We start from the raw sequence: 14,156 nt of genomic DNA, 5'->3' as shown, positions 1-14,156 counted from the left end.
TAAATCTCCTTGGTCACTATATATCAGGAACCCTAAAGTAAGCTGTCCTTTCAAGGATCTTAAATAAACTGGGTGTAAAATTGATCACTTTTCAGGAGTCCCAGCAAAGGAGAAAACCTCTTGAGAATTTGCAAGTTCAAAACTGACAATCTGTATATTCCTACCAAACATTTTCTAGGTTGTTTTTATTTCTACACCATTATTCTGGGAATTCTTCCATTGATAACTAGAATATTCAACAGTTTGCTTAGCATTAAACAGTGTGAGATCATAACCCTGTGCTTTGGACTTTATTCTTCTAGACCTGCCATTCCAGGAAGTGCTAGAATATACCAAAATAAAAATCCCCATAAAAGCATTTTTAAACAAAAATCCCTGGGTAATGTTTGAGTTCTTTTAAATCTAGATCAAAATCTTGGACTCTTCTGAGTCCATGATGACAACTGTTTGGATGGAAAGTAGAAAATACAGTTAAAAATAAAAATGTCCTAAAGTTTACAGATTTTTGAGTTTGTGTACATATCTTCAAACTCATTCCTTGCATGATAGGGTTTGGTTTTAATGGTTTATTTTTATCAGCACCAAGTTGCATTCCACTATTGAGGCTGAGCAAATGCTGGTGGAAAGGTGAGTTTTCATTTCCGGCAATGGATCATTATTTGTACATCGTAAATATCATGCCCAGCTACCCCTTTCCCTTATCTCTTCCCCTGGGGTAAGCGTTAAGGAATAGTAATACTTATTATGGTATGTTTAAGAAACCTTGGACATTACCCTGAATCAAAACTTCAAATGTTAGGTGGCAGCAGGAAACAAAAGATTACAGCTTGAATGAATTTTTAAAACTGAATGTTGTAAAACTATTTTTGAACATTTTAACTGCCTTATTTATGTTAATATAACTGTAGAGAGATGCCAAATGTATAATATCAGAAGGGAAAACTACGATTTTGCTGTACCTACAATTGTTTACATTTTTTAAATCTCCAGTTTTCAAAAGTATTTTAAATTGTCAAAAATTTGCTAAAACTGGATTACAGCCTCACCTGAGAATGAGAGAAGAAAATCTTCCTGGCATATTTTCCAGTCTGAAACTTTTGGTTACTTTCGGGTGCTTTTTTTTCTTGCATACAAAAATCATTGAGAAAGTACTTTCTACAGTTATTCCAAACAGTCATTAAAAATGCTTTGATAGGTTTCCCCACATGGTCACTACCATGCCCTGGAATATAATATGCTATCTTTGTCAAAACATGAATAATAAAACATTAATAGTAGGATGCCTCCTTGTTCCTCATTGCCACTTCCAAACTATTCTCCCTTCCTCCTCCTGAACACTCACTGTTTTGAAGCTGTTGACATCAGCCTCTCAAGTCCCTACATTACCCTCTTTTACTCCTTCTCATTGCTCAAGAATTTTAGGTTTTGGCTCACTGTTGCTCTCTTTACCACCACCCTGTCATCATTCTTGATTATTTCAAAATCCATTTACACAGTCCTACGAATACCCTGGCTTCTTGGTTCCCTGATCTTGACCAGTGAAACTTATCATTACTAATTACTACATCAGCTCCTTAAGTGATAGCAGACAATTCTTATTTGCTCTAGGTAAATCCCATTCAACCTTACCAAATAAACATCATTGCCCCAGAAACCAAATCCTCTCTTCTGCATCCCCTATTCTATTCTATTTCACTGTATTTTGAGTTTCATTGTATTCTGCAGTGTATCTTGCTGTGTTCTGTATGCTGCAGTATCTCCAGTCTTAAACACCCTCCTTGGCCCCATTACCCTCTCTAACTGAAACAGCCCAATAGTCCCATAGACAGTTGTTTTTGGATAAACATAGAAATTGACCCTTTTGCTGTTAAAGCTTGAAACTTGTATTTGTTTTCCTTCAGGCCTCTCAAAAAAGTATCAAAGAACTGGAACTCACCAGATCATAGCACCGGATGCCCTCTTGCCCCTCCCTAGTTCCTGTTTTCTTACACATTGTTACATTTCTTCCCTGCTATATAAATGCCTAGTTTTGGTCAGTCAGGGAGATGGATTTGAGACTGAGCTCCCATCTCCTTGGCTGCAGCACCCAACCAAAACAAAGCCTACTTTCTTGGCAATACTTGTCATCTCAGTGATTGGCTTTCTGGGTGGCAAGCAGCAGGACCTAGACCAAACCTAATGTTTCGGTAACGTAACTACCATTTATCTGCTTCTCTTCACAGAAAAATCCTCTAGGGGGAACTGTGTATATTTACTGTCCTAAATTTCTCTCTTCCCTTGGTCTTTTGAACCAACTCAAATCAGGCTTTCATCTCTACCACAGCAGCTCTTGCTAAGGACACCAGTGACCTCCATGCTTTCAAATGCAATGGTTAGGTCTCTGGCTTCATGCTGCTTGAGTTATATGCAGTCTTTGACACAGTTAATAATTACTTCCTTCTTGAAATGCTTTCTCAGTTCTGGGGCAACTTCCTCATGTTCTCACCTTCCTGGCCACTGCTTCTCAATCTCCTTGGCTGACTTCTTGGAGTGCCCCAGTCCTGGGCATCCCCCTCTAAGTGATCTCTCCCAGTCCTGGGGCTTTAAAAACTATACACTTACAACACCCACATTTTAATCTCCAGACCCAAACTCTTCCCTGAATGCCAAATAAATTTGGCATACAATTTATTATTTAACTAATTTCCTATGAAGCACCTTCATTTGGATGTGTCATTGGCATCTCAAGCTTGACATGTTCACCCATTAATACACAGTAGTCCTCTCTTATTCATGGTTTCATTTTCCTTGGTTTCAGTTACCTGCGATTATCTGCAGTCTAAAAATATTAAATTGAAAATTCCATAAATAATTCCTAAGTTTTAAATTGTGCACCGTTATGAATAGTGTAATGCAATCTTGCTCCAGCCTGCTACATCCCACTCAGGACACGAATCATCCCTTTGTCCAGCGTATCCATGCTGTAAACATCACCTTCCCCTTAGTCACTTTGTAGCCATCTTGGTTATCAGATAGACTGTCATGGTATCACAGTGCGTGTGTTCAAGTAACCCTTATTTTACTTAATGGCCCCAAAGTGCAAGAGTACTGTGCCTAATTTACACACTAAACTTTATCAGAAGTATGTATAGATAGGAAAAAAATAGTATGTATAGGGTTCAGTATGATCCACAGTTTCTGGCATCCACAGTGGGTCTTCAAACTCCCCCTCGGATAAGGGGGTACTACTGAACTCCCATTGCAATCCTCCCTGTGCCAGTAAATGGCAGTTCTATTCCTTCACACCAGAAAATCTCATTATCCTTTATTTTTTGCTTTCACATACCACATCGAATCCATTTCTTTTTTAATCCTGTGTTCCCTAGTTTCAGAATATATCCACAATCCACTCTGGGTCCAAGCCACTTCTTGCCTGATATGATGGTGTTAAAACATATTCCAGGTTATGCTACTTTTCTGCTAAAGTCCCTCAATGCCTTCCCATCTCACCTGGAATGTCAACATCCTTACAGTGGCCTATAAGGGCATTGTGATAATCTGTCCTACTTTTGGCCCCACCTCAGCTGCCACTGCCACTTCTCTGACCTCATCTATTTCTTTTGTCACTTTGCTAAAGTCACACCGGCCTCCTTGATTCACCCAGAACACTCTCAAAGCATGTTCTGTCTCAGAGTCTTTGCCCTTGCCGTCTCTCAGTCTCAAAACTTCCCCCATATGCCTACATAGCTGACTCCCTCCCTTCAGGTCTCTGTACAAATATTCCTTTACTGTCAGAGACCTGTGTCAAATAACTTCTCATTCCCCCACTCATTTTCTGCTTCACTGCCTTTCATAGTACTTATCACCATATACTTTGCTTACTGGTCCATGTCCAGTGCTTTGAAGAATGCTTGGCAAATAGTAGTCACTCAGTAAATATCTGTTGGATGAAAGAATGAATGAAGATAATAACAGAGTTTTGGAATTTTTTAAAGGGTAAGAAACTATATGATTAATTTCAGTTTCAAAAAAAAAAGCACTGTCTTCAAAGTTATATCATAAAAGCATAGGTTTGATGTCATATAGAAAATAGAAAACCCTATAGATTTTCTTTCCTGGAAGGCTATTGTGGATGGAAGACACCGGGCTATGACCCTGGCTATACTTTCTTGCTCCATGAATCATCTTAACAGGCCAAGCTGCAGGATTGTAAAAGGGGCTGTCATATAGAACCATGAGAAAAGCAGTATTTCAAAACTCTTACATTTTTACAGATAATGATCCATTTTAAGCTATTGGCATTGCAATAAATGCAGAGTTATTGGATGTGGGTGGGGATTCTGAATTTTGTTTTCTGGTCTAAATGTTTAAAAAACCATAACAATTTTTTTTTTCTGAAACAAGAAATAAACAAGAGTGAAAGTATCCTCCTGCCAAATGCAGCTTGAAGACAGCCTAATGACATTTGGGTCTTAACAATCTTCCAAGGACAACAATTCTGCCTCCCTGGGAAGCCTCTAACATCTGTATATATTCAGCTCCACTGAATGTTGCATGAAGTTTCATTGTAGAAAATTGCCACATGCCTTCTGATTAATCTATTGTTTCACTCAGTCTTGTAAAGGGCACACCCTGTAGTTTCCATTTGTTCAATCATGTATTTTCCTGCTCACTTAATAAATCTTTTTAAAAAATAAAGAAGGAAGATAATGAAATGATGTCATATGAAGCAATATAACAGTGAAAGAATTTTTTTTGGTCCTCATTACTTTTTGTGTCTTTTCAGAAATCTGTTGAGATTAAGGATAGTGTGTAATTCATGCTAAATAGCCAGGATCAAGGTCTTCACCTTTCTAGGACCAAAAGCATTTTGGAGTTCCATGGTGCTTAGTTACAGATTCCTGAGGTCCTCTTGAAAAATGCAGGACATTAGTTTCAGGGATAGATAGAAAATATGAAAAAGATGCTAAGAAATGGGACAAGGTGTCACGGTCATTGTGAACAATCTAGATTATCACAAACTCCAGTTAAGATACAAAAACATTTTCAAAGTGAGTTCTCTATATGTGAAAAAAAATATTTTAGAGTGTTGGTTTTCTTTAAAATTGTAACTCAACAGCTTAAATACATGTTTTTATATTTTCATAAACAACTAAATCCATGTTCTATGACAATAACAATTTGATATAGGGTTATCTCCCTCCAAAAATTAGTCATCCTCATTTCCAAAGTTCAATGTTAATTTACCCATAAAGTCATGAGGGCAGGGATCAGCAGCATCACGGTCCGACGAACATTTTTAGCACTGTACCCAGTGCTCCATGGATCTCAGGTTATCTTTTATTATTAAACCCATTTAATAAGAGAGATGGCAGTTGAAAAATTGAAGGATTCAGAGCTAGAAGGCATCACTGGAGCAGAAAGAAACAGCATAGCCTTCAGGTCAACTTGATACTCTTCCCCCATCTCATTCCTTCTCACTAGAATAGCAATTCATAATTGGAAGCCTAGCCAGCTCAGGCCAAACTTATCATTAGTCCAAGGAAAAATGACCAAAAAGGACAGCATAGTGAGTTTTGTATAAAAGCTCATTTAAAGATCGTCTTATTTGGAGATGGTGTGCCCTCATTCTAGTGTTACAATGTATTTGAGAGCTGATGCTGATAATAAATGGCTATTTTATTAAATGCTCTAGTTTGGCAAAATTAAAAGTTTACAGTTTTGTTGTTCTTCACAAGATTTGGGGTTGAGTGGGTGTATTATTAGTCCATTAATCAGTACTGATAAAGACATACCTGAGACTGGACAATTTACAAAAGAAAGAGGTTTATTGGACTTACAGTTCCACGTGGCTGGGGAGGCCTCACAATCATGGTGCAAGGTGAAAGGCACGTCTGACATGGCAACAGACAAGAGAAGAGAGCTTGTGCAGGGAAACTCCCATTTTTTAAAACCATCAGATTTTGAGAGACTATCACGAGAACAGCACAGGAAAGACCTGCCCTCACGATTCATTCCCTTCCCACCAGGTCCCTCCCACGACACACAGGAATTCAAGACCCAAAAGTCCACAGTCCAAAGTCTCATGTGAGACAAGGCAAGTCCCTTCCACCTATGAGCCTGTAAAATCAAAAGCAAGTTAGTTACTTCCTAGATGCAATGGGGGTACAGGCATTGGGTAAATACAGTCATTCCAAATGGGAGAAATTTACCCAAAACAAAGAGGCTACAGGCCCCATGCAAGTCCAAAATCCAGCAGGGCAGTCAAATCTTAAAGCTCCAAAATGATCTCATTTGACTCCATGTCTCACAACCAGGTCATGCTGATGCAGGAGGTGGGTTCCCATGGTCTTGGGCAGCTCCACTCCTTTAGCTTTGCAGGGTCCAATCTCCCTCCCAGCTGCTTTCATGGGCTGGCATTGAGTGTCTGTGGCTTTTCCAGGCACACAGTGCAAGCTATTGGTTGATCTACCATTCTGGGGTCTGGAGGATGGTGGCCCTCTTCTCACAGCTCCACTAGGTGGTGCCCCAGTAAGGACTCTGTGGGGGCTCTGACCCCACATTTCCCTCCTACACTTCCCTAGCAGAGGTTCTCCATGACAGCCCCACCCCTGCAGCAAACTTCTGCCTGGGCATCCAGGTGTTTCCTTATATCCTCTGAAATCTAGGTGGATTTCAAACCTCAACTGTTGACTTCTGTGTACCCACAGGCTCAACACCACATGGAAGCTGCCAAGGCTTGGGGCTTCCAACCTCTGAAGTAACAGCCCAAGCTGTACTTTGGCCTCTTTTAGTCACAGCTGGAGCAACTAAGACGAAGGGCACCAAGTCCCTAGACTGCACACAGCAGAGGGACGCTGGGCCTGGCCCACAAAACTATATTTTCCTCCTAAATCTCTGGGCCTGTGATAAGAAGGGCTGCCGCAATGGTCTCTGACATGCCCTGAAGACATTTTCCCCATTGTCTTGGGGATTGACATTTGGCTTCTCATTACTTAGGCAAATTTCTGCAGCAGGCTTGAATTTCTCCTCAGAAAATGAGATTTTCTTTTCTATTGCATTGTCAGGCTGCAAATTTTCTGAACATCTATGCTCTGTTTCCCTTTTAAAACTGAATGCCTTTAACAGCACCCATGTCATGTCTTGAATGCTTTGCTGCTTAGCCAAATACCCTAAATCATCTCTCTCAAATTCAAAGTTCCACAAATCTCTAGGACAGGGGCAAAATGCTGCCAGTCTCTTTGCTAAAACAGTAAGTCACCTTTGCTCCAGTTCCCAAGTTCCTCATCTCCATCTGAGACCACCTCAGCCTGGATTGCATTGTCCATATCATTATCAGCATTTTGGTCAAAGCCATTCAACAAGTATCTAAGAAGTTCCAAACTTTCCCACACGTTCTTGTCTTCTGAGCCCCTCCAAACTGTGCCAACCTCTGCTTGTTACCCAACTCCAAAGTCACTTCCACATTTTGGGGTATCTTTAAGCAGTACCCCACTCTACTGGTACCAATGTACTGTATTAGTCCATTTTTATGCTGCTGATAAGGACATATGCAAGACTGGGCAATTTACAAAGAAGTTTATTGGACTTACAGTTCCAGATGGCTAGGGAGGCCTCACAATCACGGCAGAAGGCAAAAGACACATCTCACATGGCAGCAGACAAGAGAAGAGAGCTTGTGCAGGGAAACTCCCATTTTAAAACCATCAGATTTTGTGAGACTTATTCACTATCAAAAGAACAGCACAAGAAAGACCTGCCCCCATGATTTAATCACCTCCCATCAGGTCCCTCCCACAACACATGGGAATTCAAGATGAGATTTGGGTGGGGACACAGCCAAACCATATCAGTGGAGGAGACTTCAGTTTTCTTGTTGAAATTTTTCCTAGCTGGTAACATCTAAAAATATGTGGTAACAACTGCTGTGGAGAACTTTTATAAAAGTCCAGACCTTATTTCAGTATAGAAATATACTGCCCATCTCAAAAATTGATAGGAAAAAACTCAAGAGCATCACCCAGCACTGGAAACAAAGCAGACACCCTGCCTGGTGTCCATGATTTAGATTTATTTTGCTGGCTTCATCAAGTGAGTAGAATTTAAGAAAGCTCTACAGGCTTTAGTGCCATCACAGTGGATAATGCTGTGAAACAGAAGACACAGCAAAACTCAGAAGTCATAAGCTAACTGCATCCTAGTCACCTCATTTGCCAAAAGAATTCATTCCCTATTTTTAAAAGTATGATGAGTTCACCTCCTATCTACCTCAGAAACAGAAAAGCAACAAATAATAAGCTACATTCATTTTTAAAATAATTATTTATACATATGAATCATTTATTTAGGCTACAAACAATGCCTGGTATACAGATGGTGTGTTGGACCTCTTGACATATCACCCAACTCCTGGTCTTGCTGAGGTCCCTAGCCCATGGTTTGGAAAATGTTTAACTGTAAATATTTTCCCTGAGAATCCCCTTTTTGTTTTAGTTGTGTTTTATGGCAATGTTTTAATGTGGATAACATGTTAATGGTCATTGTTTCAGCTCATTTTAATATGGCTGCCCTTATCACCTTTAGATGCCAGAGAATTCAATATCATCATCGTATTTTTTTTTACCTGTTTATATGCCATCTTATTTTTTAAAACATTTGAGGCAGCTATAATCTGGCTTCTGAGGAGCCACTAAAGCAGTATGTGCTATCTATGTGAAGGAAAGCAAAGTAGCCATTTATCTATCACTGTCTATTCTATAACAGGCCTCACACTGGATGCTGAGGCAGAAAAAGCTGATGGAGAAATGATCTCCCTAGGTTGCAGGGGACATGAGGAAGGCAGGAGACATGAACAGAGACAATGACAAAAAGCAGAGTCAGTCATTTGATAGAGGATTTCAAGGACTGCATGGGACAAAAATGAAGGGATATGGCCTTCATAAGACATTGGGAAAGGAAAAAAAGAGAGAGGCTTTCCAGCCAGAGGGAGCAACTTGAACAAAGGCACAGAGGAGTGGAAGAGCATGTGGGTACAGAAATGGGAAATCATTCAATATGACTAGAGAAAGTGCTAGTGGAACAGGAAATTTGAGTACATGAATGTTGTCAAAAGACAACATTACAACAAATTTAGTTTAAAGATCTTAATTGGCTTTCATTCTCAGTTTTAGAATTGGGAAGCCCTCACTCAAGACCAGAACAGGTTCAAAGAACTCTGGGCCTGCAAAGTGGTCAGATGACATTATGGACAGAAAACAACAGTGACAGCTTACCCAATGTTTTTCCTCACTTGAATCAGCTGGCAGCCAATCAGTTAAAATTACACTGCTGTGATTGCCTAAGACTCAGCCACATGTTACAAGAGTATATTCCTAAGATAGGCCTTCAGTTAATCTAGGTACAAAGCCAGGTTTCAGTTTGCCATGTAAAGCATCAAGCACAGAGGCTTAAACTTAATTGAACAAAGTATAGCATTCTCTGTTGACTCCTATGCCCAACCTCCTGACATATGCCACAGGGCTTTCCTGATTCAGCCAGGGCCTGACCTCTGGTGGGCAACGTTTGTAACACCATTTGTTAGGAATGGCCAAGATTACCATGTGTTGGTAGTAGTAGCTCCCCACCCCACCCCCACTCCTCAACTTCTTTCCCCGTGAGTGAATCATTTCGTGCATATAATTCTGGGCATCTTTTTAGTTGCTTCCTGTAGAACTAATCCTTCAAATTTCCTTACTGAACCTTGGCTTTGATGCATGAAGCTATTGTGTGGTCTTACTAACCCAAACTTTTCTGATCATACGAATCACCTGAGTGCTTGTTACTAAGGCAAACTTCTTGACCATCCCCATCCTGCTGTGAGCAGGAATCTGTCATTTTGATGCCCACAGTCCTAGACAACCCCCAATCACAAACTTGAAGGAAGACTACACGTCTGGAGTTTTTCCTTCTTCTGCTCTGAACAATTCTGCATTTTTCCAGCCTATATAGACATCAAAAGTGTGTCCAAACAACCACCTCTTTCTCATGTTGTACAGGCACCTTAGTGGCCATCGTTTGTCCCAAGTAGGGCTTTTAGAAGAAAGGCTAGAGTCTGCTGGACCAGCCACTGGGGCCATCTGGCCCACTGACCTTGCTCCTCATCTACACTTAAACCTCCTGGATGGGCTTCATCACTGCGGGGCACACCCCTCCTGGCAGCTGGGAGCTCTGCTGTCCATCACAGGCCTGAGTTTCCTCAGGGATTCTATACTGCAACATGTTACCTCTGCTCAGAAGACTGCTAAGGACACATGACACCTACTTGCTCTTGTAGGAAGATCATCTTCTTCTTTTTTCTTGAAATATCTTTAAAAAAAAAAAAAAACTCCCTGAAAGGCACATTTTATTGCTATTATTTCTGTCTTATTTTCATATACTTTGCTTACTTATATTGCTTTTAACTGTTTTTCTTTTTTCATGTTTACCCCCTTTTGATTTGTCATTTTCAAACATTTATTTTTATACATCCTTTTTATTGTCTCTTAGTCTTAGGTTGAGATAAAAAAATTTATTACTACTTATTTACTAACACTTATTTTTTATACATGTCTTCTTCTGATTTCTTTTGGCTTAGCTATTTACTGTTTTGCACTTGCTTTTGCCTTTCTCTCTTATTTGATAGCTGTCAATTCCTACTTCTTTGTGACTTTGAATTCTTCATACTTCACTTTCCTTATTCTTTGAGTATTTTATGCTAAAATTTCTCAACTTACCTTTGTATGTTACTTGTTTTTAACCCTTTTCCTCTTTTTATTCACATTTTATCTATAAGTTTTTTTGTTGTTGTTTTTGAGACGGAGTTTCGCCCTTAGACCCAGACTGGAGTGAAGTAGCACGATCTTGGCTCACTGCAACCTCCGTCCCCCGGGTTCAAGCGATTCTCCTGCCTCGGCCTCCTGAGTAGCTGGGATTACAGGCACTTGCCACCATGCCCGGCTAATTTTTGTAGAGACGGGGCTTTGCCATGTTGGCCAGGCTGGTCTCAAACTCCTGACCTCAGGCGATCCACCCACCTCTGCCTCCCAAAGTGCTAGGATTACAGGCGTGAGCCACCGCACCCACCCTATCTATAAGTTTTTAATCTATACTTACGTTCTTTTTTACTCTTAAGTTTTTGGTTTGTTTCATTGGTTTTATCTATTCCTTGTATGTTCTAATTATGCTTTAGTCAGGTATGCTAATTATTTTTTCATCATATTTTAAATTTTTTCTCCCTAATTTTAATTTTAATTTAGAGCTCATCCTATTTAACTGCTTCCTTTTATGAATGGAGACATGGAGACTAGGAGAGAAATAACTTGCTCAAGAACTCGGGGTGGGGAGTTGTGGAATCTAAATAAGAAGCCAGCTCTTTTGATTACCAGTCTAGTGTTTTTTCTACTGAACTACTCCAATAATAATGACTGGATGAAGAATAATGACTCTTCTTTGAAATAAAGAAAACGTGAATAGCATCTCACCAAAGAGCATTTAGTCCCTAAGACATTAAAATCAAGGGTGTAAATGTCAGTGACAGCACCCTGGGAAAGGTTGTTCCTTGGCCTTTAACTAAAAGAAAAGGTGAAAATAAAGTGAAAAAGAGAAAGTTAAGAAGTGGGACATTATTCCTGAAATATATGGAAGAATAAAATCTTAAGTCAGAGCTTGATGACCCTAAACAAATCGCTCTCCAAGCGTCTGTTTTCTTCTTTCTAAAGTGGGGATAATTAGATCATTCCTGTCTGCCTCACAATTGTGCTGTGTTTCCCTATCAGATCTTTGTAAACTTTGTACACAGTTGTTCTTATAATATGCCCATAAAATTCAAGGGAAAGTTTAGAAAATACTTACATAAAAAGAATACCATTGCTAGTTTTAAAACAAGCTTGTCCCACCTGCAGCCCCGAATGGCTTTGAATGCAGACAAACACAAATTCATAAACTTTACAAAACATTATGATTTATTTTTGTGATTTTTTTTTTTTTAGCTCATCAGCTATCATTAGTGTATATGATGTGTGGCCCAAGACAATTATTCTTCCAATGTGGCCCAGGGAAGCCAAAAGATTGGACACTCCTGTTTAAGTAAATGTACAGTATCTATCTAGAGGGAAAAATAGATTATAGATATAGATATACACCCATACAGTTGTTGCCTATGCCACTCTCAACACTCATAATCATATTGTCCCTTCTTCCCCTTTTTAAAAAACCAAATTACTTTTTATTGGCTGTCTGTTGTTTGATGCATATTTCCATCTGGTACTTTTGTGTTTATATTCCTATTATATACATTTTGACCTGTATTGAACTGCTTCCTTAAGCTTTAATGGTTAAAAAAGCAATATATAAATCAATATATATAATCCATAAATCAATGTAACTGTACCTCAATGAAAGAACACCCATCTTTAGACTCAAATTTAGCCTTACCAATCAAGTTTCTGTGGCAAAGCCATGGTTTCTTCCCTAACCTGTTTCTTCCTCCTACATTCCCACTAACATTCCAGCTATAGCCCTAGCAGGAGTTAACAATGACAATCAGACAAAACATTACCTTGTGCATCTGGCATTTGAGATGCTTTTCTATTTCATTACCCAATAAACTTTTCAAACAACAATCTTTCAGTGCTTTGGCATCTGGAGCAGTTATCTCCTTGTCAGAGCTGGCTCTGCAGTAGCAAATTAATGGATTATAATGCTACGTGAATTTTCACTTAGCAAGAAATTTGTAAGGACACTGGATAAGTTAGGTTGGGTGCTCTGTCAAGAGAACAAAAGATCAGGTATGCTTTAATGTTAGTTAGGGCTGTGTCCTGGCTGGGGCTATAATCACCACAAATGAACTAGAATAGAATGTCACTACAGATACTTATCTATGGGAACACTCAGAATTTTTTTTTTTTTTTTTTTGAGACAGTCTCGCTCTGTCGCCCAGGCTGGAGTGCAGGGGCACAATCTCGGCTCACTGCAAGCTCCGCCTCCCGGGTTCACGCCATTCTCCTGCCTCAGCCTCCCGAGTAGCTGGGACTACAGGCTCCCGCCACCACGCCAGACTAACTTTTTATATTTTTAGTAGAGATGGGGTTTCACCGTGTTAGCCAGGATGGTCTCAATCTCCTGACCTCGTGATCTCCCCGCCTCAGCCTCCCAAAGTGTTGGGATTACAGGCGTGAGCCACCGCCCCCGGCCTAGAATATTTCTTTTTCTTTGCCCTTTAGCATAAAGCCACAGACCTACCCCCTTATCCTTGCTGTGTTCTTTTACTGTCCTGAAAGCACAACATTGCATATCTATCTATAAGGAACTTAGAGCGCTCAGAGATCACAGCCCCAAGTGGCCTTCATTTTTTTTTTTTTTTTTTTTTTGAAACGGATTCTCGCTCTGTTGCCCAAGCTGGAGTGCAGTGGCGCCATCTCGGCTCACTGCAAACTCTGCCTCCAGGGTTCACGCCATTCTCCTGCCTCAGCCTCCCGAGTAGCTGGGACTACAGGCGCCCACCACCACGCCCCACTAATTTTTTTTGTATTTTTAGTAGAGATGGGGTTTCACCGTGTTAGCCAGGATAGTCTCCATCTCCTGAGGTCGTGATCCGCCCGTCTCGGCATCCCAAAGTGCTGGGATTACAGGTGTGAGCCACCGCGCCTGGCCAATTTTTTATTCTAATTTGAATCACTGAAAAAAAGGAAAAGACTGCTTCCTCTCCCCACCATCCACCACAAAGTACTTGATCAAATCCACTTGCTCTGCTCCAAGAGAGGAGGTGACTTTAAGGTGTAAGGGAGAGGGAAATTCTATTTTGTCTTGCTTTTACTAGTCTTGCCACTGACTCTCAATGTCTCTGAAAAGAGCCAGAATACCTGAGTCAACAACTTGTCCACCACCGAGTTGTACCATCTGCTTGTTACAGTGCATTCCTGGAACTCCTCTGTGTCTGACAAACAGCTAACACAAGAATCGCTTCTCCCTGACACTGCTTCTTTTATTGGTGACCTATTGGTCAACAACATGGACCAACATTGTTTGTTAAACCTCAACAACAACCTCATGATCTTCGATCCCACTTTTTATATCAACTTCATAAGCCTCCCTCAGCACCCTGCAAATCAGCAGTAACTGGTATAGAAGGCAGTGGTGGAAAATAGCACAAAAACTATCTG

At 40.3% G+C, this 14,156-nt stretch overlaps 1 protein-coding gene across 2 annotated transcripts in view; it reads right to left on the bottom strand.

Moving 5' to 3' along the window:
- LOC129058725 (uncharacterized) overlaps positions 1 to 14,156 on the bottom strand; it is a 40,615-nt gene that overhangs the window by 9,191 nt on the left and 17,268 nt on the right. Inside the window, exon 2 of one of the 2 annotated variants that reach the window (XM_054552990.2) lies at positions 10,280 to 10,323. The exons of the other annotated variant lie outside the window; for it this stretch is intronic. Coding sequence (XP_054408965.2) covers positions 10,280 to 10,323 — 44 coding nt within the window. The remainder of the gene's footprint in view (positions 1 to 10,279; positions 10,324 to 14,156) is intronic. 2 annotated transcript variants of the gene reach the window in all.

The sequence above is a fragment of the Pongo abelii genome, chromosome 2 (genome assembly GCF_028885655.2).
Source record: "Pongo abelii isolate AG06213 chromosome 2, NHGRI_mPonAbe1-v2.0_pri, whole genome shotgun sequence".
Lineage (NCBI taxonomy): Eukaryota > Metazoa > Chordata > Mammalia > Primates > Hominidae > Pongo > Pongo abelii.
The sequence above is the reverse complement of the archived record's forward strand: the minus strand, read 5'-3'. Positions and strand labels throughout refer to the sequence as shown.